Raw genomic sequence first — 27,545 nt, 5'->3', positions numbered from 1 at the left:
TGTGTGATCTATACCAGTAATTTTACATAATGTTTATGCAAGTTACTAGATAATTACCTAAAAGTGAAGAGTCTTCCTCACTGCATGCTGTGAAAACATCTTACATCCTAGCTGAAATATGGATACTTCAGCAAGGTGGTTCTTCACAATCATGCAGGCTGTTCTCCTTCAATTACCATTAAAAAGCTTCATGCTGTGGTGACAGTCTTTCTCTACTTTTCTTTGATCTACCAGTGACTTGTGCAAGCAATGCCAGCTCCTCCCTTGTTTGTGGCTTGGAAGAAAATACTGTGGCTTTCCCTTCGTACTTGCTCTGATATCTGTAGCAAATCAGAACTCTCAAGAATGGAAGCAAATGGCTGTGCGCAGTCCTCTAATGTGGCTTCCTCATGAGATGAAGCATGCTGGTGCCGTTAGCCAAGGGTTTTTAATCTGTAGACTCCACCAGTGCTTCTGAGGGATCTATAAAAGCTGCCTGAAAAAGACAGGTTCAAACATGCAGTACAGAAGCTGATGCATGTGATGTTTCTAATAGAGGACTATCCCCACTGGAAAACGTTTGAGTCTACAGATCAGGGAGGGAAATTGAAAATCACAGCACCAAACCCACCTGGCAGATGAAATAATCTTTACCTTGTCTGTTCACAAACAGCTTGACTTGTTTCAATCTGCCTGGAGAGGCAATTTAATTCTACATCCATAAAATCTCACAGTAAAATGGCACGTAAACTGTTTGCTAGATTTCATTATATAAGTTGTCCTATATGCGTCTTGTCATGAGGAAAGACAAGTACTGTGGGTATTGAACAATCAGACTGAGAAGTATGAGCAAAGAACAAGTGAAGTCTTCGCAAGGCAAAAGCGCTCACAGCATCACAGAACAGTTGAGGTGTGGGAGGGGACCTCTGAAGGCCGTCTGGTCCAACCCCCCAGCTCAAGCAGAGCCACCTAGAGCAGGCTGCTCAGGACCATGTCCAGGTGGTTTTGAAGTCCTCCAAGGAGTGAGACTCCACAACCTCTTGGGGAAACCTGTTCCATTCAGCAGTTACCCTCACAGTAAAAACGTGTTTCTTTATCCTCAGAAGGAACCACCTGTTTCAGTTTGTGCCTGTTGCCTCTCATCCTGTCTTGGAGCACTGCTGAGAAGGGTCTGGCCCCATCCTCTTCACACCCTCCATTCAGATACTTAACCACATTGATCAGATCCTCCCCCATACAGGACTCTACAAGTCCTTTTGATGAGCTTTGTGAGGTTTCTGTCAGCCGGTTTCTAGTGTGTTAAGAATGCTGGACAACAGCACAGTCCTGGTATTGGTGTACCAGCCACTTGGTATTGACCCCTGGGGTACACCAGTGGTTACGGGCCTCCAACTAGACTTTGTGTCACTCACCAGCACCCTCTGGATCTGGCCTCTTAGCTGTATGTCAGCAGCCTGTCTAGAAGGATCTTACAGATACAATGGCAAAAGCCTCACTGGGGTCAAAGTGGATGCTCTCCCCTTATCTACGGAGGCAGTTATTTCATCAGAGAAGGTTATTCAAGTGATTGAGCATGACTTCCCTTTTGTGAATCCATGCTGAAATCTTTGTGAAATGTTTTTGTGAATCCGTGCTGTTGTAGGGCAGCTGGTTCACCCAGCTGTTGCATACAATGCAGCTGTGTCTGTGGAAGGCGTTTCAGTGGTACGATTACAAAGCAGAAAACGGCAGAGAGACCTAATGCTTCAGTAGGTAGAAAAGACATAAATGCAAAGCATAGTGAATTGCAGATGATAACGCACAGTCTCTTGTTTGATAGGCAGTGGGAGTGAAATCCAGTTTCTCTCAGAAGCACAGGATGACCCTCAGAAACGAAAACCTGACATCAGAAAAGCAAAGTTATTGCTTGGCTGGGAACCTGTGGTATGTACAGCTGTATTACTGTTTTTGTGTGCGAAAACACAAGGAGGCGTACCACGCGATAAGGATATCTTTAAGTTTTCAGAATATTTGCTTAATACAATCTCCAGGACAGTTCTTAAAAGGCTGTACAGTGCCTGTAGTCTATCATAAGCTGCCCTTGCTCGTGATTAATGAACTGCTGGGTAAGATTGCATGCCCTGTGCCATGCAGAAGAGCATATTAGTACTGGCATTTTTAACAAACTTAAGTAGGAAGAAAAATATCATAGGCATTTTAACTTTTTCGCATGCATATTCTGAAGTGGCTGCCTCCTGTAAGCCTGACATTCTCTGAAATACGTTGTACATAGTTATGAGAGCCTAATGAGTTTGCTGTTGCTGCCCTCATTCCTGTTTTCTTGTAGTAACGTGCATTATGGAAGGAAAAGATTGCTTTTAACTTCATTAGAATATTTTTGGAAAATCTGTGGAGTAAGACTCGTTTTAAGATAGTTGATAACAACATTGCAACCAAAACATTTGTTTGGGTTAGTGGGGAGAAATATGAGAATCGGATGTTCTGTTCTGTTAGAGTTCGTTTAAAGGGAACTATGTGAAACTTGGGCAAAGTAAAATATGAACCTAATCAGGGAGAGCTGACACTCTTCATTCTTTTATTTCTTTTTATTTTAAGTTCTGGTGGACGGAACTTAAACCAGAATAAGGAACTCTTATTTTGGGCTACAGGTATCATATGTAGAGATGTTCAGAGCTTGTTCTCTGTGTAGATAAGCTTGGAACATGCTCAGGGCTAGCTGAACTTGTCTTACCATCCACAATAAAGTTTGTCCACCTCTGAAATTTGGTTATTAGCCATCTGACGTGGCCCAGATAGGGATTATTCTGCATAGCTGATACGTAAGAATTGCAAAATTCCCATGATCACTGTTACTTTCCTTCTCACCCTTTCTGGTGAAGTTAATTGTGCAAATCTATAATGAAGCAGAGTGGATGATGAGCTGTTTTGGTGGTGAGGTAAGGCCTATTCAATCCCTAGAAAGAGCATGACTTTCTTAGCCAGCTCCCTATTCTAGCTAGCATAATGGTTTGTAAGCTTTTTTGGATTTTTTGCAGACAAAAATCTTTACGGGAAACCTGTGAACCCATCTAGTAAATACAAGCCTATTACTAGAAAAAGCTCTGGACCCTTCTGAAATTATTCAGACACCTGATATTAATAGACTGTGCCTCAAAGCACAAGGAGGGTGGAAGGTGTTATGATCATAAAAGGCTTAAAGCAGTTGCCTTTTATACTTCTGACCTGTTTTTGGTGCAGTCAGTACCAGCATTGACTCTGAAGTAGCAGCACAGTATTGGTACATCGAGTTTCAGGCACGTAGTTTTTGTGCTGTTTTTTTATCCTCTAGTATCAAAGATGGTATCAGCAAGCATGTCAGAGCATATGACTCCTGAGAAAAGTGGATAATATTTCTGTTGTTCTGCTCTACGAATCATAGTGCTTAAATATAGGCATAGAATATGAAAAAAATATAATTATTTTAATAGGATTTAAGGATATCAAATGAAATACTGGATGATAATTTGTATCCCTTCTTTCTTTATATCGACGCAAACCACAAACCCTACCACTTTTATACCTTTCTATGGTATATACCAGTCTGTGAGATTCTGCAAAAGGTGATCCTTAATTATTAAAAACAGAAGGGGCTTAAATTTCTGTGTACTTCTCTCTTTTAATGTATAATGGTCAAATTCTGTAAATCTGTTTTAACACTAAACAGGACAAACATAACTGTCTGATATGATTTAAGTTTATTAGTTTTTTTCACTTATAACATCAGAAAATACATCCGATGGTTGAAAGCTAACAGATGCATTAGCAGTGCAGAGATGTAACCAGTATGTGGTGCTGTTAATACTTGTATTGGCAAAGAATTAAAGGACTTTCTAGCAGTCTTGAATAGCTATATTAAAGAAGGTGCTGTTGTGAACTCAGAGTAATAATGATTCTCCCATTTTCGGGAACAGGTCCCATTGGAAGAAGGGTTGAATAAAGCAATTCATTATTTCCGTAAAGAACTTGAATATCAGGCGAACAATCAGTATATTCCCAAACCAAAACCTGCGAGGATGAAAAAAGGAAGAACAAGACATAATTGAAGACTGTTGGTTGGACAGGAAATGCCCTGCTTGACATTTGACGGATGTAATTTTCTTTTCTTTTTTTTTTTTTGAAAGAGACTTTAAAACAGGTATCATGAAGAACAAACTGGAATTTCATTCTGAAGCTTGCTTTAAAGAAGTGGATGTGCCTAAAAATAACAAACAAATATTCCCCTTCCCCTGCAAATCTTGCCTTGCACTTTTTAAATCTGTCTTTTTATGTAAAATAGAGTAGAAACATCTTTTAGTATTTTCAAGTTTTATATCTTGCTGTGAGATCATTTTGTTGTGACTGTCCTTGACAGTTTTATTTACTGGTTTCTTTGTGAAGCTGAAGATAAACACAAACGGGATGGAAAATGCCAATTTATTTATAAAATGGGTACTATAAAATATGAGATGTTACTATGCATAAGAAAAAAGCTAGTGGTATTGTCAGATGAAAGACACTGACACCTAGTATAGAGGAGTTTAAGAGAATTCTGTATGAGAGCTTTATGTATTCTTTAAAAGAGATTTTTTCAAAGGTTTAGTTTTAGTTGTACACTTGAATTTGAGATATTTTCATTGATTACCATGGATAAGGATATTTTGAATCACTACTGTGTTGTGCGTACTCTGGGAATAAAGTTATTGTATTATTGGTTACAGTGGTTGAATATGCTATTTTAATAAAATATTGAAACTTCTATTTACTAGTTTGTGTTTCACTGTGGGCACATCTCTGGCATACACAATATATACACAGATGTGTAATTAATTGGGAAGTGACACTGTAAATAATTGGCTCAAGGTTAATAGCATTTTGTCTTGCATTGCTCATCTCTTAATAGCTACATAGGAGGGGATGCAGGATGTTGGAATAGACAGGAAAAAAAACATCCTGATTTATTTCATTTCAGGCAGTTGATACTGATGCAGTAGTATAAGATTTTCCTTAAGCCATGGATGCTAACTTCACCCTCCCTAATTGAGGAAATGTTTCTATTTTAAGCATTTATTGAATTGCCAGTAAATGCTTACAACTTCAATAACTATGCCTGTCATCCTAAAGAAATAAACTATAATTAAATTGTCCAGTTCTGCAGCGCAACATACCAAAGACTGAATACCTAGAAGGAAGAATTGGCAGAGGGCTTTTAAAAGGTATTTTGGCTTAGCGCCACTCACAATCGAAAATCCTAAATCTCATCAAGCAAAGTAGCTTGACTTTATCTCGTTAAAACTTGATGTTTCGTTAGCTTTTGAGGAACAGCTCCTTCATGTTTTTGAGGTCTGCAGACTGATGGTCAAAGTGGGAGCTACCTGCTGAGCTGACCTGGCGCCCGGACTCAGGGAGGGCTCTGGGGGCAGTGTGGTATTGAGGGCCCTGTGTCTGAGCATGCCATCCATCAAAGCTGGCCAAACCTCCTGGTGTTTGCAAGGCTTGGAGGCTCACCCAGGCTGTCTGAAAAAGCTCCAGAAACAATTTGGGGCAAAGGTATTCTTTCTCGTCATATTTACTTCGCATTCAAATTGTGCTGTTGGACGACAAAGCATCTATGAAGAGGTGGTGCACAAGAGTTGCAACCCTGCATCCAGCATTTAGAGCAGCCACTGAACAAGTAACAGGAGTTGTTGGGTACCAGCTGCTATTTCCAGGACTGCTTTTCATTTTATTCAATTACTTTAGTGTGAAATATGTAAACTGCACTGGAACAAACATGCTTCTGGAGACTGGCATAAAATGTGCATTTTCAAAAAAAAAAATCCCTCAGGAAGTCTGAATGTTTGGATGCTACAGATCTGAATTTAAAAGCTTTTTACTTTACTTCACAGCCTGACCTCCTTCACAGAAGGGGCAAATTGGTCAGAGGGCAAATGCCTGGTACTGATACAACCCATTTGTCAGTATGTGGCATGCCTCCCGCTGGGACTGAGTGACAGACCGTATTGATCTGTCACTTTTCTTGTGCTATTTCTAGCTTTCGTTTCAGTGGTTCCTTGTTCAGTTCCCATATCCTTTCTATATGCTGTCTTCTAGAAACAGCAGCGGAGGTGGCTGTTGCCCTTCGTGTTTGAAGCCAGTGGCTGGCTTTCTAGACAATTTGAAAAACATGAATTGTGGGTGTTAAAGCAGAGTCTGCTGGTGCTGAACACTGAAAATCTAAGATAATTTCAAGTTCTGTTTGGTCTCAGCCTTCAAGAAAGCCGTGTAGGTTTGCGTGTTGGTGCTCTCTGTTCCCACCTGGTGCTACACATCCGAGGAGGAGGAAGGCATCGGTTTTGCAGGGGACCACAGGTAAGAAACAGCTGCTGCCACTTCAGCAGAGCCACTTTTGACAGAGGACAGTGGAGTACAGGGGTAAGCCAAGCCGTGTTCTCAACTCAATGCCCAAACACAACGTGTTGCTTTTTTGTTTTTTCAGGAAACTTGGGAGTTGGGATTTCCTGCTGTCACCTAGGCAAGCAGGCAGAGTTAAACTAACGTGACCTGTGTTATGTGGTCCCTATTTAGTCGCAGTGAGCTGCACAAGAGGGCAGTTTGGCCGGTGTTAGGTGCAAGTCCTCCTGGCTCAGTAGGGAACATGCAGCGCTAGCAGAGGTGTGTGGTGAACTGGGTAGCTCGGTGCTGGCAAGTGAGGTCAGTTTTACAGAAGGAGAGGTGTGTAAGGCATCCAGGGTCCTGGGTTCCTTGAATCTCCCAAGGAGGACCACCCTTGCTGCCTGGAAGTTATCACAGTGTGAGGTCCACGGTTGGACTTTTTTTTTTTTTCACACCGACTGCTCCTATTTCTACACACAAGGCTGCTCAGAAGCTCTGTAAACCACATTATTGGTCCACAAACAGCTACAGAGAGCCTTGCAGACGGTTGTTTTAAGTGAGTAGTCCTGTGAACATACAGTCTAGAGAAGCTTCGTGTCTTTAGGTTAGATTTTCTGCTCTGGGGAGAGTCATCTAACCATCTCTTCTTTTGTCTGGGACGCTTGCAGCTTCTCTAAGATTCTGGTTTAGCAACCATTGAGCTTACCTCCCTCTGGGCATTTATGTATGTCTCTGCCATCTACTTTTTCCCAGAATTTTTTAGAAATATACATATATTTTTAAAAGTTCACTTTTGTTGAATATGTTTGGAGTTATCTTTCAGAGTTTAAGCAGGGGACGAGGGAAGACACAAATGCAATTGCATAAATTCGTTACCCTTAGAGAACGGGCTAAAGAGGGCAAAACAGGGCTTTGATTAGTCTGATGGATCGAGCTCCTCCCCAGGCCTTTATTAGTATTGAGTTTAATGCTACTTGAGGCCAAGAAGTCCCTGTAGGTTGTTAGAGGCTGATCAGAGAAGACTTGTCCACAGAAAAAGGATGCTTTGTTACTAGTAAGGGAAGCGTGTACTCCGCACTGCTAGTTCCTAACATCCATACATCCTGCCCCTGAAATCAGTGGAAATGTAGCCAGCACAAATCCATAGTGGCTTTGTTCTAAACATTTCCCAGTGCTGGGATCACAAGTGGTGGGAGAAGAGTACGGCATGGAAAAGATCGGGACTGCGATAGGACTGTTGGCACGCAGACACTATTCACGTGTGCCAGGGTGACCAAGATTTCCCTGTCTCCACCTGAATCCCTTCAGTGGCCCTCGAGACCCTGTTTTTATGCCATGTTCGTGAAAAAATCTCGCGTGTTAAAGTTCTTATTTGCTGCTCTGACTCCTTACAACGAACGGCAGCAAAAGCTCTGGACCCAAGCAGAACTCCTGTATGGCAGGGGGCTCCCGAATGTGATGCTGTATCAACAGGGAGGTTTTTCTGAAATAACAATTCATATTTCTTGCAAAAATCAAACTCTGGTTCCCTGCTCCTTTTCCCAGTCCCTTTCCTTCCCTTACTTACCTACCCGTAATAGCAATTTTTTTTTTTTCCCACTTTTTTGTTGTTGTTGTTGATGCCATTTTACAGCTTGGAACAAGCAGCAGCTGGTTCATTCTTGCTGTGTTCTCCCAAGGTTTTGGCATGCTCTTGGCAAGGAGGGGATCTTCTGATTGTCTTGGTCCATGCCGTGCATGTTGGAAGGTCCAAACCTGAAGCCACGGGGAAACTTTTGGGGTGGCCATAAGTGTTGTCTTCCATCAAGGGAACAGTCCTGGGACAGCAGTGCCCACTTCTGAGTGACCACCTTCCCCAGCGGCCACCCGCAAACGGGGGGATGTGACACCACGGGGTCTTGAAACGTCGAGAGCTGGACCACGGCCAGTCTGGGGCTGTTCTGTAGGAAGCCACAATGAACAGTGCCCGCTCTTCTGTCCCGGTGAAGTGACGCGATGTCAGTGCTGGGATGGCTGGGGATAATGCTGTGAAGTGCCCTGCGCTGTCTGAGCAGCAGAATAGAAAAGCTGGGAGAGGGTGGAGACTTTTGTCTGGGTTTGGGGACAGAAATATTCAAAGGAAACAACTTTATTAATGTACTTTGAAGCACTCCGTGCATTGTTGACAAACTGTTATTATTTTTCCTCCTTTTGCCTAAACCTGATGGTTTATGCCCGCTTGCTTGCTTTGCAGCTTATTGCATGCTGTTTTGCATCATTGGGACTTCACATCATGCGGACCCCTCTGCAAGAAGGAGAGCGTCCTCCCCTCAGACCTGTTGCTTGGGAAAAATAAAAGTGAAATGTGATGCAAAGACCATGCACCATTTCTAAGAAGCCAACTGATGCCCAGCTACCCTGGGAGACAAAAAAAAACACTTCTGCCTCTTCCAGGGAGGTGGTGGCGTCACCGTCCCTGGGGGTGTTCAAGGAAAGGTTGGACGTGGTGCTTAGGGACATGGTTTAGCCTGACCCAGCCTGCCCAGTATGGGCACAATGTAATGGAAAAGATGATTTTATTTTATTTTTTTTTTGTCTTAGAGAATGCAGGTCTTGCTGACTGTATTGGGAGCATGCAAGACACGGAAAGCTGCTGGACTGAGTCAGCCTGCAGGAATGGACACGGCTTGCAAAGGCCTAGGGAGGGATGGTATTTATTTACAGCACTTTTTTTTTTTTTTTAATTCTTCTTACTCGGCAGGTCTGAATTCCCAGTTGTTTTAAATTCTGGGAAATGATGGAAATCATCAGCAGGGTTCAAACTTTGCCAAGTCCTTTGCACTTTTTTGATAGGACACAAACTGGAAGCGTTCTTCCAGGAATAGGTGTTTTCCATCTGGGCGAAGGAGTACCTGGTTCAGAACAGGATTGTTCCCTATTGGGAGTAAATGGTCTTCTGCCCTAGGAAACGAACCAGTTTAAACCAATTAAACTGGCAAGGAGTCTGCTAAGTCTTCCAAGATCTAGGGGAATGCAATTTCTGGAGCACATTAGGTTAGGGCGTGTATGTGTGCGCGCAGTGGAAAATTGACCAACGTGTTTGTTCAATGGGGATCCCTCGGCAAAAAGCTGTCTGCCTAGCAGTGCTCCTCCTGGTTGCTGGGCCATCCCCCAGAAAGGGCTTTGGAAACTTCTTGCAAGGCATCACGGACAGCATCACCCACCGAACTCCTCTGGAAGACCGTGACAGCTGAAGTCTCCTTCTTAGGCTCAGCCAGGTCTGCATAAGGTCGTTCTCTACTGTTAGAAGAGAGAAAAAGCGACATAGCTGGGGATGCGGTGGCAGGAAAAAAAAATATATATTTCTGAAATTCTGAAATTTTTTATTTCTGAAATGCTTTCTCTTGTGGACTTTGATGCTCAGCCAGCTTTGCATGGACTCCAGTCTGAATGGAGGCTGGCAGCAACATGGCAGGCAATTAGTTCTGGGGACCGTGTTGGATGCTATCTGAGGCTACCATCATTTGGAATAGCTTATCTAGCTATTTTGTTCCCATTTCAAGCTGGACTGAAAGCTTGCAGCTAAAGGGAAAATACACAATGGGGAGCATTCATCAAAGATATCTTTTGCCTGAGATGGTATGGGGCCCCTGCATCTCAACTATTATTGCTGAAGTTGGGTTCTTCCTTGGAGCCCTGGTCCTGAAGAATCCTTTCCTTTCACAAGCTTTGGAGGCAAGCAAGCTTCTCTACACTGTATTTAGCTTTCGTGAACGTCTTTCTCCTTGCCCCAACAGGAACTGTAAGGGTGCCATATCACACAAGTTTGTAAGGCTGTGGGCAGTAGGTATGGAAATATCAGAGGAGGCAACATGGCAGCTTTCATTTGAGAGGATTTCTTTTTTCTTTTCCCCTAGGAATAACTGGATTTGTTTGTTCACACAAATGTGAATCAGCAAGCACATCTGATATGTATTGGCATATATTGTATGCTCTATATGCCAAGCTAGATGACATAATGTAATTTTACAATTGGATGTAGGAAAGCAAATGAAAAAGCCTTTTAAAAAATAATCTCTAGTAATACAGCTCAGTGAAACTCACTCTACTCAGCTCTACTAAATAATGGAAAATTGTTTATTTTATCAAAAAAAGCTTTATTTCTATAACACTTTATATATAGTGTACTACTAAGTAACAATAGTTTAAAAAAGTCATATTTCTCTTTTCAAAATCTGGCAGCTCCTTTACACTTGCTGTTCTACACGAACAGCAGGGAAGCGGGGCCGCTGTGACTCAGCCTTGTCCATCGCGGCCCTATAGATACCAGCTGAAGGAAGAGAAATGGCATTAGTAATCATCGTAGTTGACGCCTGCCCCATGCCTGAAGGTGTGGGGGTTCCGTGGGCCAATTGGTGAATCCTCATCGTAGTGGTGTTGGTAGTATCCACCGTAGTACTCGTTGCCACCGCGCCCTAAGCTCGTCCAGTAGGACATGTCGTCTTCAAATTTCTGCCAGACGAAAAAAAAAAAAAAGTAAATAAATCCTTGCTGTCCAAGAATGAAACTTTACAATGAAGAGAATGAAAGAAAAAAAAAAAAAGCAATTTTTCTTTTTTCCTCCAGAAATTCAGATCCTTCACATAATTGACAAAACTAAATCCCTACATCCAAGAGGTTTTCTGACTGCACCAACTTTCTCTATGGGACATATCCGGACCCTGTTCTGGTCCTGATGTCCTGACCAGCCCCACCTGGGACCCACCATCCCACAGCCCTGCTCTCTATGCAGTGCTTAAACTGAGAGCATCTTCCACTGGAACACATGCTGAACACCATTAATATTTCTGCTACCTTTTCAACAGAAGTCTATAGAAACATTTCAATGTTTTGCATTAAAAATTGAAAATTTGTTCTGTTGCCCTATGTCTTCCGTCACAAGGTCCCTGAGTGCAAAATGGGTGAAAGAACCCTTCACTTTTTGGCTCTGATGTCTCACTTATTTTATTTTTCGTGTTTAATTTTCAATCGAATATGCAGCTATAGGCAGTAGGCAGTTCAATTCTGTACACGGCAGCAGTGGAAAAACAGTATGCAAGGATATCAAATACTTGCCAAGCCAAAGCCTTTCCATATGAATGATTCTTTGGAAATATTTTTGGCCGAGATTTGAAAAAAAAGTTTTGCAAAATACACAATGGGTAAGTATGGCCTAAGTCCTTGCTAAAGCATGACTGGAACAAACAGTTATTTCATTGTTAAAACTGTGTCTTAATACTCCAGAAAACCTCCTAAGTGGATTCATTGTGTCCCACAACAGGCCTCGTTTCATTTTCGTCAATGCACACAGCAACGTGCAGTGAGGAATACATCTTATCTGCACGGCTTGTCCTTGCTACTTAACCTCTTGGGATTTGCACCCAGTCTCCAGTTTGGGAGCCACAATGCTGCGTTTGTTATTTTTCCTACTGTGCAGGGGGTATAGCCACGCTGTTAAAAAGTAACTTGTATCTACATAATGTCCAGGAGCAACAAAGAAACGTAGCCTTCATTATTGCAGTCCAAGCAAAGGATTGTTTTTAATTGTTCCAGCTTTGAAAATGAGTGCATTCATCTTCTAAGCAATCCATGTAACATGAAGGTCTAAAATGTACTCCAGCTTGCCTGTGCCCGTGCAGTCTCATTAAACACATTCATGCAGCTGACAGAAGCCAGGAATTCAATGTCTATATCTATTTTTACCTCTTATTTATGTACAAATTATTCCACACGTGGGACTGCAAGTAAATGCACGTTTTCCACTCTTTCAGTGTCTGTTGAGCAGGGCTTTGTGCAGCGTGCATATCAGCTGGGAGCTCTTGCTTCCACTCCAGTGTTTATACAAATTAACTGTTGTAGGGAAATATATCCTTATCATTTGAAGGGAGCACATTGCCAGGCAGATTTCCTTTCACATTTAGAGTCAAGGCACAGCTGCCAGTGCTGGCGGGGGCCGGGAGCTGTGCAAGAGGCAGGTGACGGTGGTGCGATTTCATTGCAGAACGCCACCCAGGACCAGCCTGGTGTGCCTTTCTCAGCGTGTTTAGAAGCAAATTGATTGAGTCGAGCCTGCCAAATTCATTTCCTGAAACACAATTGATTACCCCGTCTGGCTGTCTATTTCTCAAGGCAAACTTTGTCTCTAAGTCTGTAACCGGTTAAGCTTAGGTTCAGTAGAAGGCAAGAATTCCTGCCAGGATTTCAACACTGTTTTGTCTGTTAATAAAAGTACGTGGAACAAATACCAAGCTTATATTTCTGTGCAACATTTGCTATTTAAACCAGACGAACAAAATCGCAGCATCCGACCTGTGACCAGGAACAGGGCAGCCCCACTCCCAGTGGCTCACCCCGAGCCCTGACGTTTCTGGGGTGCCTCACTCACCGCCTCGTCGAAGCCCAGGTACAGGAACTGCTGGTACCACTGCTGCACGTCGGGCTGGCTGCGGTCCCACAGCTGCCGCTTGTGGCGTCTCAGGCTGCTCAGGAACTCCTTGGCCGCCTTCTCTTTCACCGACACCTCGGGCTTCACGGCGGCGGGGGCTGGAATTAATTTCCCCCCCCAGAAGACACGCCAGGAAATTTTTTAATCAGCCTGAAATGTACCCCACTGTAAACATTTCTTTCTTTGTGTTCATTACCTCTGTCCTTGGCAGTGCAGTGTATGTAGCGGTAATAAAAACAGGGACTGGCAATACAGTACAGTTTCGCGGCTATTCCTATTCTCTTGGATTTTGTAACAGCTATTCTGAGCTTGAAGACATGTTAAGGGTGGAATTTAACTCAATAACCCGAACAGAGGAAAGGAGAATGGACTCTGTGTGCTGCAGCCACAGGAGAGGGAAGGAAGACAGGAGGTGAAGTTACAAAGCCTGAAGCAGCTGGAGAAACGCATAGCTCAGGGGACGTGGGCGAATGCTCTCAACATGCCAGGCCTGCAAATAAGGGGTTTGTTGCTGCTGGAGGAACGCAGGTACGTCTGAAACGTACAGCAGTGAGAGCCAGCCAGCCCCTGCTAAGCACAGTGGTGATCTTCCCATCAAAGCAGCGCAGTGCCCCGTGATGGCTGGTTGGGCTTCCTGAGAAACCAGGAGCATGCACAGGGGTAGGAAGAACATCTCGCCTGCGAGGATCTTCCCCCGGTCTGTCCCTCTCACTGGGAGCCAGAACAAAAGCCAAAAGTTGCTGGGGTGCAGGAATGGCTGCTGCACACCTATTCGCAGGTATCGCACAAGGACCTACACGATGCAGGGAGCCCGCATGCATGGGAAGCATCCCTGGCGTGCAGGGCTGGGAAAAGCCCACGCTGGGAAAACCAGGTGCTGCGTCCTGCTGCACCACGGCCAGGCACGCAGAGCAAAGGGAAGGGATCCCATGGGGACAGCAGCAGGACCCACAGGGACATGCGGGCACGGGCACCACGGAGCTGGCACTGTGCTCGCAGGAGTTGCATCACACATACTTGTGCACGGCCAGCTTTGGTCTAGGTGCTCATACAGCGCTCCTCTGGCCGCGCTCTGAGAGCCGTGAGGACACTTTTAGAGCTGTGATTGATGGCAGCTGAATCACACAGGGGAAAAAGAAAAAAAAAAGAGGGAAAGCAATTTGCTGTCTCTTTACCTTCTCGTTTTTGAAGCATCAGTTTAAGCTTATTTCCTCTCGAAACGCCTAGAGAAGCAAAAATAAGACATACTTCAGCTAGCCACTCTATTTAGCGAGACAGAAATAACAACAAAACACTCGTATCTCAAAGAGCACACAGAGAGATGCCGTAGCTCCCCTCCACCGAGGGAAGGGCTGGAGAAAGTTTCCACCGGCGCTCCCGCTTACACGCCTGGGTGCAACACGAGCTACAGGGAAGCCCCCAACCCTCCGGCACCCTTTCCCCGGCAGTTTTGGGGCGGGAGCCCCACCACCTCGTTCACCTGCCGCAAAGTTTGCCTTTTCCAGCAGAAGGTCTCCGTGCGGCGGCAGAGCAGCCGGGCTGGGACGGGCACCCTGGGGAACTGTCACCGAGCGGGCGTCCTGGTGGCCAGCCCCCAAACCCTTAATGCACCCCAAAACCAAGGCGCTGGTGGGAGATGCTCGTCCCGCACTAAGCTGGGGGGGCTGCGGCGGGGGGGGGGATGCCCCCGAGCGCTCACTCACCGGGGGCCGCGCAGAGCAGCGGGAGGAGGAGGACGAGGAGGAAGAGGAGGAAGGCCCCGGGCAGGGCCCCGCGGGGGCACGGAGGAGGCATAGCGGAGAGCGGCGTCCCCGCCGGGCCGGGGCGAGACGGAGCGGAGCGGAGCGGAGCGGGGGGAGAGGGGGAGAGGGGGAGAGGCGGCGAGGGGAAGCAGCGCCCGGCCCACGCCGCGCCTACGCCCACGCCCCAGCACGGGGCCCCGCCGCTGGCTGAGAAGGAAAAGAAAAAGGAAAGGAAAAAAAAAGAAAAAAGAAAAAAGAAGAAAAAAGGAAAAAGAAAAAGGAAAAAAAATAAAGAAAGAAAAAGAAAAAGAAAGAATGAAAAAGAAGGAAAAAGAAAAAAGAAACAAGAAAAAAAGTTAAAAAAAAAAGAAAGAGAAAAGAGAAAAAAGAAAAAAGCGAAAAAAAAAGAAAAAAGAAGGAAAAGGAAAAAAAAGAAAAAGAAAAAGAATGAAAAAGAAAAAAGAAACAAGAAAAAAGTTTAAAAAAAAGAAAGAGAAAAGAGAAAAAAGCAAAAAGCAAAAAAAAAGAAAAAAGAAGGAAAAGGAAAGAAAAAGAAAAAAAAGAAAAAGAAAAAGAAAAAAGAAAAAGAAAAAGAAAAAGAAAAAGAAAAAGAAAAAGAAAAAGAAAAAGAAAAAGAAAAAGAAAAAGAAAAAGAAAAAGAAAAAGAAAAAGAAAAAGAAAAAGAAAAAGAAAAAGAAAAAGAAAAAGAGAAAAAGAAAAAGAAAAAAGAAAGGAAAAAGAAAGGAAAAAGGAAAAGAAAAAAAGAAAGAAAGAAAGAAAGAAAAAGAAAGAAAGAAAGAAAAAAGAAAAAAGAAAAAAAGAGAAGAGGAAAGGGAATGGGGAAGGGGAGAGGAGGGGAAGGGAAGGTTAATTTAAAAAAAAAAAAAAAAAAAAAAAGAATTGTTAACCAAAGGTACTCTCGCTGCAACACTTAGCACATCCTCCCCCAGCCATACTCCAAGTTCCCCCTCAGACCATACCGAGCCGCCTGCTCTGTGTGCAGCAGGCTCTGTTCCAGCCTGTGCGAGCAGCTGCTAGCCGTAATTGAGGGCTTACGTGATTTTTGTGTCCTTTGTGCTTGAACGTGTAGTTAACTGTGTTTCGGTAGCACAAGGCATGCACTCTTCTGTTTAGCTTTGCACAGCTTGCCAGTTTCCAGCCGCATTAATTTTTGTGGTTCCATGTAATCCAGTATTAGCAGACAAAGACTTCTCAGCTATTCATATAGGTTTTTTGTTACAGCGGAAATGAAAAAAAAAATATGGCCGTAACATGTCATTTAACATTTCTCTACGTATTAAGTCAGTTTGTCAGTTGCCTGTAATATGGATGAAATTGAGACCTTGTCTTGGTGGGAGAATGAATCAGAATTAACCAAAGGTTAAGGTTTTTTCTGCCTCCCCTCCTCTCCTGTCTTCCCTCCCTCCCTCCCTCCTCCCAGGTCCATGGAAGACTGCAGTGCATTTAAACTGAGCTGCTTTAAAAACCATTGGGATTTATTTTTCTTCAGATAGACAGGTTTAGCATGTAATAAGAACTGGAGGCCCAAAATCCAAACTCACTAACCAGAAGTCCCTGCTCAGCAGGACCAGATCTGTAATGGCTCCTAAGCTTACTGTGCATTTTCCCATTTCAGGCTTACGTCCCCTCAGTGAATTCAGCTTCTCTCAGCGTCTTCCTCTGCAGACATCTGAAACAGCCCAGATTAACCGTGGAGAAATCCTTGTCCGCCCTGGACAGAAACCTCTCTCTTGACTTGCAGCAGAGACCCACAGCTCTTAGGAGACGGTCATGGTTTTCTCGCTGCCCGCTGAAGCAGTGCCAGGGTACGGGGAAGAATGCAGGAGGTTTTAGAGGAGAGGGTGAGTGAGAAGAGCAGGGCTAAAGCTCAGGCCCCCTGCTCATCCCATGTCCTCCGAGCAGCGATCCCAGCGACCGAGGGGCTGACACAGGAGCCAGGTCCCCTGGGCCACCTCCCATGCAGCTGAGAACCAAAATTATTGTCCATTTTATCACTGCCTCTGAGTGTTTCTTCCCCGTTGCTGCATGTTTTGAGCCTCAGTGCTCTCAGTGTGTAAGGCCGTGTTGCAGCAAGCGCCTGTTCTTCAGCATCAATGTGCTCTTTCATTAGCTTAACTTTGATGGTCTCTTTACTAAAACCATTTGGCTTTTCTTGGAAAGCTGGCTGCAGAAAATAACTAGGAGCACAACAAGCAGACTACATATGCAAGGCTGCATGAAATACACATGAAGTAGATAATTTATAAAAACTGGGCAATCACTCGCAAACATTTACATCCCGCTGCTATTTTTGATAATGGCAAACCACTATTTTGTCCAGCTGGTCAGTCCACAACAAGTCTTGCGTGTAAGCTGATTCTCTGCAGAATTTCAGGTACTTGGTGCATCTGGAGCAAGGGAATACAATGCAGTGAATCTCATCAGTGCACTGGATATATCACCGTGGCTCAAGAAACTGCCCAGATGAAATGCTATCTTGTGAAACTCAGAGAATGTATTGACTTGAGTACAAGGTTATTGTAGAAAATCATTGCTCCGTTGGTGGAAGAAATGATTGACAGGAGAATATAATGCTCAAGGTTAAACTGAATGCTGCATCTTTCCAGAAAAAGTCACTTTCTCAGCTCAGGGGATAGAAGTTATGAACATATATATAAAAAAAAGTTGTTAAAAATATAACACAATCTCTTTTCAAAGCCAGTGCTGAAAGGTGACCACTATTTTTTCCAGTAGCAATCTTTATTTCTATCCCAGGTTGTTTTAAGGACTAGCACATTGTTGCCCTGGTGTTGCAGTAAGACACACTTTTCTGCTGAGCTTGTGACTACTGCATCATTACTGGAAGTGTGTACCTTCAGATGAGTACTCATGTTTATTGATACACCTGTGGTGCCCCTTTCTGGTATTTGCCATTTAAAAACACAATCACCGTGCATGCTACCCTGACAGTGCAGTGTTTTTCAGGTTCTCTTCATTAACAATAGCACTGCTCTCTTTAAATTACCCTTTTCTTCAGCCCAGCTTACGGTTTGGAGTCTAAGGAACTCCTGCCAATTGCCTCCTGCCAGCTTGCTTTCTCTTCAGAGCCTGTGGCACACCGTGTACCTTTTTTGGGAGGTAAGCAAATAAGATCCCATCTGATTTTTTATTTTTATTTTTTAATGGTTCTGCAACTCACTACAAGTCTGCCAACAGTCTGAGTGACCTTGTTTCATCTCTGTGATCTCTGCATTTACACTTACAGTTTTTAAACCCAGTGGCTTCTACCTAAAGTGACATGGACATATCTCTGTCATGAAGCATCACTGGGTTTTAAAGCATCTACATTCCTTTATTATTGTTATTATTGTACATTTGGACTAAAATTAAGTACAGACAGATTCGTGAATAGCAGAAAGTCACCCTAGCTTTTGTATCTCATCACAGCAGCTGTTGAGAGAACTTGTTATGTTCATTAAAATGTAAGAGAGATCATCAGTATTGCCATTCAAGGATATCCAGAAATTCAATGCACAAAAAACATGTGAAAAAGTTGATCTTGGTTTCTTTCCTTTTTCCTTTATTAGGCTTCATGCTTTCCAGATTTTCGACACAGTTATGTTTTTAAATATAGTGTATTCTTTTATAATCAAAGGACTCCTAAGGCTGGATTTTCAAGGAAGAAAAACAACAAATATAATGAGACATGATAAAATGGTGAGACCTGGCTTCAGCATAACTAAGTAGGTAAATAGACAGGGTGGACGCTGGCCAAGGACTGCAGGAGGCAACACTTCTTCTCAAGCAGAGAAGCACCACAAAGATTTTGATGGTCCACTGACAAGACCTGTCGGATTGAGAACCGGGCAGAGCTGAAGTTTTCCAACACTTAGAAAATTGTTGTTTCCTGTTAATGAGTTTTTACAAAACATCCCAACCATCTTGCCCTGGTAGCTAGCCTTAGGATGGAGGCACTTGGCACTCCAAATTGTTTCTGCAGCCTGTTCCAAGAAAACCACAGGAGTCGTGTTTTTCTGCCAAACAGAAGGAAGAACATTAAAGTCATCATCCAGTTACTCCCAAAACATGTTGAGTTTCACACTACACTTTCTCCTGCTCCAGGGTCTTCCCAATAGTGACAGAACCAGCCCCAAGTCCCAGGACAAACCCTTTTGCTTCAGGGAAATTTTATTTGTCACTGACTACAAGTTTTGCTGGCCTTGATGCATGGTCTGTGACTGATAGGAACAAGAGCATTTCATCCATTGCAACTTGCTTGGTAGCAGCAGTACTTTGATCAATGCTACTAATAAACATTAATCTTTATATTTTCCATAGAAAATAGCTTAAAATACAGTATTTCATTTTTCCCCCCATAGTCTTGGCTACTACTGGTATTTTCTGCAGCTTCTGGCTGACACTGTCAGATAGGAGGTTGTGGCTGTCAGTCTGTTTGTCTTTCTCCCTTTACTGACAGTAATTTCCTGCCCTCACTATAGAATTAACCTTATTGCTCTCATGATGAGCACAGTGAGAAGCAGGTTAGTCCAGCAATGTTATCTGGCCACAACTGCCTCCTTTCGTTAGGTGACATACAATAGAGGGATACAAAAAATGCTCTCCCTAAGAAGTCCTTCTCCTTTTTCTCTTCCACTGCCTCCAGTACATTTTTGCAAGCATATAGCAAGTCTGCAAGTTGGGTCTAACAGGAAAGGAGAGGGACTGTAGTACATTTAAACGTGTCTTTTTACCGCAGACTGATCTCTTTCAAATCATTCTTTCTTTTACTGCTGTCTCTAAGGGCTCTTCTTTTAATGCTTTAGAATGTTTTTTTCTGAACTCGTATTTCTGAGCTATTTTTGACTTATATTCGTTCCCTTCTTTTATTATACCCATCCAGAATGCACGTACACTGTTAAAAAAAGAGACACTGCAAATCCTCAAAGATTAGTAAATGCAAAGTATTAGATGTCTTAATTTTAGCAGTTTGCCTTTAGCATCCCCTTCCTACACAATATTGCTGTCTTAATGGTTTGTACACCCTTCTGCTCTTTCCCCAAAACTGGACTTACTCATGGGGTGGTTGGTGCTCATATAATAATAATATATATATATACATAATAAAACAGCTATTTAATGTTGTGCTGTGCTGCCAGTTGACTGTTCATGGTGACCAAACCCTTCCCCACATAGCTGCTCTGTCCCACCTGCCATGGTCTCCCTGTCCTCCCAGGCCCCCAGCCAAATTCTCGTCACAAGACCATTATTTCCTCCTCATGCTTCACCAGAAAGCTGGTCTGGGGGCACAGCACCATCACACCAGCAACAGCTAGACCAGGGGAAGCAGCAGAACATGCTTCAGGCACCTTCAGGCCCTGGGGCAGGTTTCTCAGCCCGAAGGAGCCTCCCTCCACTTGCCACTGGCCCCCCTACAACCCTTTGCAGGGCAGCACACGTGTGTCCTTCCCTCTCCAAAGACTATAACCATAAGAGTCAGCCTTTCCTGCACACAGTTAAGCATGTTATGATGAAGCTGACACAAACTGGAGGACGGACGGAGGCTGGGTTGTTCTTCTCCAGGCAGCTGCCCTATCCTTAAGAGCTGAAGTCCATGTGGTGCCTTGCTACCACCAAGATATAGTTCCCCCTTTCTTCTCCCGTGTTATTTGGCTCTCCCCTCTCTTACTAGCACCGACTCTGCTGCTTTTTGGATCCAATTTGGCATTCACTAAACCAGCAGGGCTGTGTTCAGGTTTACTTTTGCTAGGCCTGTCTTCAGGCCTAGCGAGCTGTGATGGCTCGGCCAGGCAGTGAGCCAGAGCCGGGGCTGAGCAAGAAGGCTGAGGGAGAGTATGTCCAGAACTGGGAATGGGGTGAAACTGGTCAAACCGACCTCCATTTTGCTGGGGAAGTGTATGATGTCCACCCCACCCTGAGGAACAGTCAAGGGTCAGGGCTCCTCCATAGTCAGACAGCAGCAGCCCAGCAGCCAGACAGTGTGGAGAGGCCTGCCTGAGGCAGGTGCCTGGCATGGAAAATATCTGCACAAACAGCAGAAATAAGGCAAAGTCACCTGCTGCTGAAAACAGGTGGTTTCTGTCCCCTGGGTTTGAGCACGAGGCTTTGGGAGCCTTAACAGCAGCTGGAGCATCTCGGCTCTGAGTACGACTCCAAGGTTATCAGAGCGGAAGCTGCTCTCATCTTTCTGACGTTATCAAGTGTGACCTTATGCCCCCCCTTGATTTGCTGTGCAGCCACTTTCTCAACCTCTGCTTTGCGTCTGTGCCTTCCAGTTTCACCAGCGCCTGCCTAAGCCCTCCCTGTGATGGAGGCTGTGCCTCTGCCCGTTTGATGCTGGATTACATTTCTGATTTACAGCTCAGTTTTTTTCCAGGAGAGTGCACCTTTTGTAGTTCTTGCGTGCTGCTGCTGAGTAAGAGATCATGGCATCTTTAATCTTCCAGCATGAAATCCCGCTGCAGCAAGCCACGCTTGGATGCCAGCGGCTTCAAAGGCAATCTTTACCAAGCTGGCAGCGCAATGCTGCACCGCCACCGACTATGAGCATTTGAGGGGGCATTTTTGCCTGTTGTGATCATTTAAGTGCTTGTCCTGCAAATAGCCACGCAGATACTCAATTTGAATCGTAAGAGCAGTGTGGCATCCCATTCATCTCAGAAAGATTAAATTCCAGTCTGCTGCTGCTATGCCTGGGTCTTGCAAAATGCCGTTGTACAGAAATGTAGCTGCCATGTGAAGGCACACATTTCATCTCCGGCTCTTTGCTCTCCTGAGGTTGCACTGGGTGCATGAATATATGCTAATAGGGCTGCACAGCTTCCAGACTAAAGCTGGCTCTCATTCACACAGGCAGAAGAACCTGCCCATGTTTGTTCATGTAGGCAAGCCTCCAAAGTCTCTGCTAGCTCCTCTAAGCATGGGCATAATAGCTCTTATGTGATGGAACTATTGCCCTTGGGGATGGCTGTGGCACAGAGGAGCTGCCATCCATCAGCAGTGTGTTGGTCCTTCTTGACCAAAAATGCCCCCTTGAGAAAACAAACCCATCTGGGGCTTGATCATTCAACTTTGGGCCAGATCAAATACAGTTTAACCAGAAAGCCAATCTGCTTCAGGAATGAGAATTCTGGGGCTGCAGTTCTTCAGGATGGGGTGAGCAATTTAATAGCTTTACAGCTACCAAATCCAACACCAAAATATTTTGCTTCCTTCTTTCTTAAGATCTGCTACTATAAACCTTTGTGTTCCCTTCCACTTCCTTTTTCCCCCCCCCCTAATGAAAACTGCCTCTTCCATGAAACTGCAATAATAATTTCTTAGAAAACATCTTCCTCCTTTAATATATCTTCTGGTTGCACATCTTGCACTGCAGATCTGTAATACCCTTCCTAGCCAAAGGACGGTGGCTTCATTTTTCAGCGATACCCAGCCTCTAATGCCCCATACCTTCCTCTGAATATAAATACTGTCTTCCTATTAGGTAATGTTACCACCTAACGGTGGCAAAAGAAAGGTACTTTCACCTGGTAATTACTACTAATGATGCAATGGCTGTAGCTCTAATAAACATTGGCTGAAATTTCCTGGGAGCTGGGGAGGACTTGAGCAGGGTATTTGTACACTGGTGCAGGAGAGGCTGTGCAGTAGGATGAGATTCATGGCATCATAGAACGGCTTGGGATGGACATTGAAGGTCATTTAGTCCCAGACTATTTTCTTTCAAGTTGAAGCTGGGATAGGAATATCTTCTCAAAGATGGTCAGTTAAAATTTTATTTTTGCAACCGATTAATGCAGAAGCAGTGACAGCAAGTTAGATGCAATACAACTTGTTACTGGTAATCACTTTTTTATAGGAGACAGGAAGATAGGATGCTCAATGCCTTTTCCCAGTGAGGAAAAAAACGGGGGTGCACAGACAGTTCATCCTTTGAAGTGTGAAGCACCCAACATGGGAGCACAGTTTTCCCTGTCTGACACTCTGCTTTGAAAATTCTAGGCACCTGGAAAAGAATCCAGGTCCTTTTGATTCAAATGCCCTTGGTTTTAATAGGGTAAACATTTTATCCTTGATCATTTTACATGAAATTTTTATTGTGTGGTTTGGGTTAGACCTTTCATGAGAAATTCTTCTACACTTTAGAAAATAAAAAAGAAAACCACAACACAATATAAACAAATCACTGAATCATTACAAAGCCACTAAATAGAAAAATATGGAATTTTTTTCCATAGCAGTAATCTTTCTTGACTTATTATTTGTGCTTAAGACAAATCATACTGAAACTTTTGGAGAGGAAGGAGAGAAATACATAGCAGAGGCCTTTCTCTTTTTACCTAAAGAAAAAAAAAATGTGTTTGTTGTAAGGTATACATTTTAGTAAAGAAGACAAAATCCACAAATCTCCACTACTGTCAGCTTTCCTGTGCAGTTCCCATCAAACCTGCAGTCTCAATATCTGAAACAATCAATCAACCTCCTCTAGCCATGGAAAGTCCTTGCTGCCCAAGGCACAGATTAATTTACCTGTAAGAGCACAGACAGCTCTAGACTAGGCTAAAAGAGAAAAAAGTAAAGGCCAACAGAACACTTACATTTTGGATCTTTATGGACAAATTTCATCTCCTCATGTTTCGTCAGAGGTTTCTCTCCCATATTTGTCTCTGGTTTCCATTGAAATATCATGTATTTTCATTTAAAAGTAGGCTGTCACATACAGAGAACTAAAGTCTTATATATATATATATATATATATAAAAATAAAAAATAGAAATATTATTCAGAGATCTAGCATATTCTCTTCATAGCATTATATGGGAAAATATATCTGTCTTTTCCCTTCCCAGAATATGTGAACAGCTTTAGGAATAAATTATCTAAAATTATCTAAGGATTAGTTTTTGACAAGAACAATGACAGTTATGAAATGTGTCAGGATTTGTTTTTTTTTTCACTGATATTAGAATTCTGTGCACTGGTGATGTATGTGCAGATGGAGAAGAAGATACAATCTAAGTGGCTGTTTAATAGCTTCGGAGTCCAACTTCAGATTAAAAATATTAGATGAGGGTTAAAAAGCATGTGGAAAGTATAAGGCATTTTTCTTGGACAACACAGGAAGAACTGAAGAGGGATAGTGTTGGAGTAGGTAGGTCTTTCTTAATCACTGGGAGATTATTTTTCTTTCTAAAAGACAATCTCTGTCAGAAGTACTCTTCATGATCCTGAAAGATGTGTTTATACAGGGATGTCAGAGGATCTGAATTATGCAGGTGGTCAGACCAGATTTATGTCTTCTAGCCTTAAAATCAATGCACTTCTCTCAGATGTGAAAGGAAGGAAAAGCGAGGTGGTAGCAAAGAATTTGTACATTTACAAATCACCTATAGAAACTCTTTGTTCCAAATTTATACAGAAATGTCAGCTGAAACCGACTTTTCTTCCACCTAGCTGTTACCATTTTCCCATCGATTGCACAGCAGTAGCTTCAGGCATTATCTGAAAAAGGACAAATGGCTGATTACAGGGCTACACCGAACTGAGGGTCTGCAGGTAAGCAGCAGAGCAAGGAAAAGGGCAGAGCAGATCATAAAGACCGAGGGGCAGGAGTAAGACACAATTGCATAAGGTCTTGACAAAGCACATTTATTCCCAGAAGTAAAACACTTGTGCTTGTGCCGCCTGCTGAGGATGAACTCTGCATGGCAAGTGGTAAGAACAGCCACTACAAGAAGAGCCTTTAATAAGAAGAGAAAAATGGAGGTGAGTTTTCCCATTGTTACGCTGAGATTCAAGCATCACTCTGGCTGACTGACATGGAGATGCACTGACATGAGGGCTTGTCCTTCCTGTAACTGAAAACCCATGCTCTGTTAACTGATCACTTCCACAGGCAGTTCCACACTCTGTGATCAATGCTTTCAGAGGCTATTGACACAGCTAAAGGAATCCCATCTGTGTCTGTCACAGGAGAGCTTCTCATCTCTATATATCACCATTAGGAAGAGAAGACTGACATTAGCGTTCACAACACGAGGCTGTATTAAAATAAAAAGGCATCGAGTATGAGGTCTCTAAATAGGATCAGAATGGATTTATTACAGTGCCAGTGTGCTGCAACGTCTGAATGAACGTTTAGGAACAGACAACAGGGAGAAGCCCCAGAAAACATCAGATCCCACAGAGTTTCTTTCAGACAACCCTTCTCTACATCATTACGTCTTGCCTGCAGTAAGTCAAGCCAAACACAGCATGAAAACATTTCTGTATTTCAGCCTGTGCTAAATAAATGTTTCTGCCTATTGTTTTTTTAACGACAGATGTTTCCCTTCGGATCTTCATGCACCAGCATAGGCTGTTCTGCTGGTGGATAAAAGTTCTGCCAGTGTGTTTGTGAGTACGTGTGGACAAATTGCAACGTTCAAACGTATATACCAGTGAATAAATATGTGCACTGCACATTTTTTTAAATGGTGCCTGTCCACCACCATCCCCAGTGACTGGGGACAGTTCTTATAAGGAAGTCAAGATGGAGAGCGGAACAAGTGCTGAACGAAGCAGATATTTGCAGTGACAGTCTCCTGAAGAGGAAATTAGGAATAATACCTGCCCCATATACAAAGCTTTCCTGCCAGGCTGTAGGGATGTGCTCTCACTTTCTTAGACTCTTGCACCTCATCTTCACTTCAGTTAAGTCATGGCTAAATTACAGGATGTCAGAAGCCAGCCATATAGCTGTGTGTATGTGGGTATTCCCCCACCAGAAAATGCTACAAAAAGACTTCCCATTTTTTCAAATGTGTTGACATTTTAAATACCTGATGATCTATGTTTCAGTGACTACAGCTAGCGAAACTGCCAAAGGAGACCAGGATCTCCCTCTTCCTCAGAAACACTTGGATCTGCCGATGGGTTTCACAGCTGCACTTCTCTCAGAGAGCTAGAGCTCTGAACGTCATGTAAGGGCAGGGTGGAAGAGCAGGCTCTGTCCCTTAGCAAGCGCAGGGCTAAAAGGCTGGTGAACTTTGGGCATGCAGAGGTCACAGAGAGCCAAGGCCATGCCCACCACAGCATTCTCCCATACAGCTGTGTCAGAAATAGAGTGGCCAGCAGGACTAGGGAAGTGATGGTCCCTCTGTATTCAGCTCTGGTGAGAGTACATCTTGAGTGCTGTGCTCAGTTTGGGGCCCCTCAATACAAGAGGGACAGCGAGGTGCTGGAGCATGTCCAGAGAAGGGATACAAAGCTGACGAAAGGTCTAGAGAACAAGTCTTACGAGGGGTGGCTGGGGGAGCTGGAGTTGTTTAGTCTGGAGAAGAGGAGGCTCAGGGGAGACCTTATTGCTCTCTACAGCTACCTGAAAGGAGGTTGTAGGGAGGTGGGTATCGGGTTCTTCTCCCAAGTGATGAGGGGAAAAGGCCTTAAGAAGCACCAGGGGAGTTCTAAGTTGGATATTAGGAAATATTTCTTCACTGAAAGGGTTGTGAGGCAGTGGAACAGGCTTCCAGGGAAGTGGTTGAGTCACCATCCCTGGAGGTCTTCAAGAAATGTGTAGATGTAGTGCCTAGTGACATGGTTTAATGGAGGACCTGGTAATGCTAGGTAAAAGGTTGGACCAGATGATCTTAGAGGTCTTTTCCAACCTGAATTGTTCTATGATTCTTTGATTCTAAAGTTGAGCTACTTGATAGTCAGGCTTTCTTTTGTTAAAAATACCTTCCCTTTATTCCCCAAGCATGACATTCTTAATTGCACTTATAAATTACTTTTTTTGGTCCTTTTGTGTAGCAGCATGCAAAGCAAATTTTAAATCTAATCTGACAAATCTGTAGAAGTACCTAAACCATGGTGCATCTGTGCTGCAGCCTGAAGTGGGATGGAATATGGAGCTTTCATTACACTAGGGATTTCGAGTTGTTTCCTTGTTGGTCAGATGAAATGGAGAAAATATTAAGAAATAAACAGTAGCATCACCAGAGACTGATAGTATTCCTGTGTGTCTACTCACTGCCCTTTACTCGCATTATTTTTAGCCATTTCCTTGGCTACAGAGCGTGCATTCACACACCCATGCACACACACACACATACGTGCATGCGCACACTGACAAAGAGCCTTCTTACGGCAAGGAAAATACCCTGTATGAGTCTGCAGGCAACTGAAGGCTAAAACATTTCTTTACGACACCCCACAGCTGTTGTCAGGGCAGAATTATACAGTCCTCAAATAACTTTTTGTATGGTAATATCTAAAGGTATGTTTTTGACATTCGTCCCGTTCCTTCAGCAAACAAATATTTTATCATTTTACCTTAAAAATAATATGCTTCCTGTCTCCATCCCAAGTGCCTGGCCAGAAGAACAGACCTTTTATTTTTTTTCTGCCACAGAACAAGTTTCTCTTTATTTAATCATTTCTTGGCTCCTGAAAGTAGGGCTAGAGGTGCCCAGGATGGTGAGCGGCGGGGCGGACAGGCTGCTGGGGAAGCCGCGGGTGAAAGGCAGGCTTATTTTGCTCCTCCCAAATCCTGGCCCCTCAGCTGCAAACGTTGACCGAAATGTGGAGAATCACATTTCTGCTTCAGCAGGCCGGCTGGCTGGAGAAGGATGATCACAAGCAGATGTACCCGTGTTCTCATGCAAAAGGAATTCGGTCTTCTGTGGAGGCTGCGCGATGTGCGACGGGCTCCCGGGAGTATTTCAGCCTCCCCTAATTCCTTGCAGGTGTTGGAGGCTGGTGTATCCCAGGGCTGCAGAGCTGAGCCTCGCCATCCAGGGTCTATGTGGAGGAGCTGCATGGTGAGGGCTAGCAGGAGGGCAGAGGGAGAAGGAATGGCCTGCAGGGCTAGGCAGGCTTGGTTATGGAGGGCTCTGTCTTATAAAGACGTGAGGATGTGGCACTAAAGGATGTGGCTTAGTGGTGGGGCTCTGTTGGTCAAGTTGGTGGTTGGA

The 27,545-nt window shown here is 43.8% G+C and overlaps 2 protein-coding genes across 3 annotated transcripts in view; one reads left to right on the top strand and one right to left on the bottom strand.

Moving 5' to 3' along the window:
• Window positions 1-4,760, top strand: part of UXS1 (UDP-glucuronate decarboxylase 1) — a 59,047-nt gene extending 54,287 nt beyond the window's left edge. For both annotated transcript variants that reach the window (XM_048077909.2, XM_013190235.3), the window contains exons 14-15: window positions 1,799-1,902; window positions 3,930-4,760. In XM_048077909.2, coding sequence (XP_047933866.1) covers window positions 1,799-1,902; window positions 3,930-4,061 — 236 coding nt within the window. In that variant the 3' untranslated portion in view covers window positions 4,062-4,760. The remainder of the gene's footprint in view (window positions 1-1,798; window positions 1,903-3,929) is intronic.
• A 5,704-nt stretch (window positions 4,761-10,464) lies between these two features.
• Window positions 10,465-14,703, bottom strand: ECRG4 (ECRG4 augurin precursor). The gene is made up of 4 exons (XM_013190200.3): window positions 14,536-14,703; window positions 14,008-14,055; window positions 12,773-12,930; window positions 10,465-10,860 (listed from the first exon to the last, which is right to left on the bottom strand). The coding sequence occupies exons 1-4, from the start codon at window positions 14,624-14,626 to the stop codon at window positions 10,699-10,701; spliced, it is 459 nt and encodes a 152-aa protein (XP_013045654.3). The 5' UTR covers window positions 14,627-14,703; the 3' UTR covers window positions 10,465-10,698.
• Window positions 14,704-27,545: the final 12,842 nt, after the last annotated feature.

Source organism: Anser cygnoides, chromosome 1 (genome assembly GCF_040182565.1).
Source record: "Anser cygnoides isolate HZ-2024a breed goose chromosome 1, Taihu_goose_T2T_genome, whole genome shotgun sequence".
Lineage (NCBI taxonomy): Eukaryota > Metazoa > Chordata > Aves > Anseriformes > Anatidae > Anser > Anser cygnoides.
Note: the sequence above shows the minus strand (reverse complement) of the source record. Positions and strands in the feature narration are given on the sequence as shown.

Coding starts and splice junctions, on each gene's coding strand:
- ECRG4 (XM_013190200.3), bottom strand. CDS start 14,626: ATGCCTCCTCCGTGCCCCCGCGGGGCCCTGCCCGGGGCCTTCCTCCTC. Junction 12,931..14,007: donor GATGCTTCAAAAACGAGAAG/GTAAAGAGACAG, acceptor AATTAATTCCAG/CCCCCGCCGCCGTGAAGCCC. Junction 10,861..12,772: donor ACCTGGGCTTCGACGAGGCG/GTGAGTGAGGCA, acceptor TTCGTCTGGCAG/AAATTTGAAGACGACATGTC.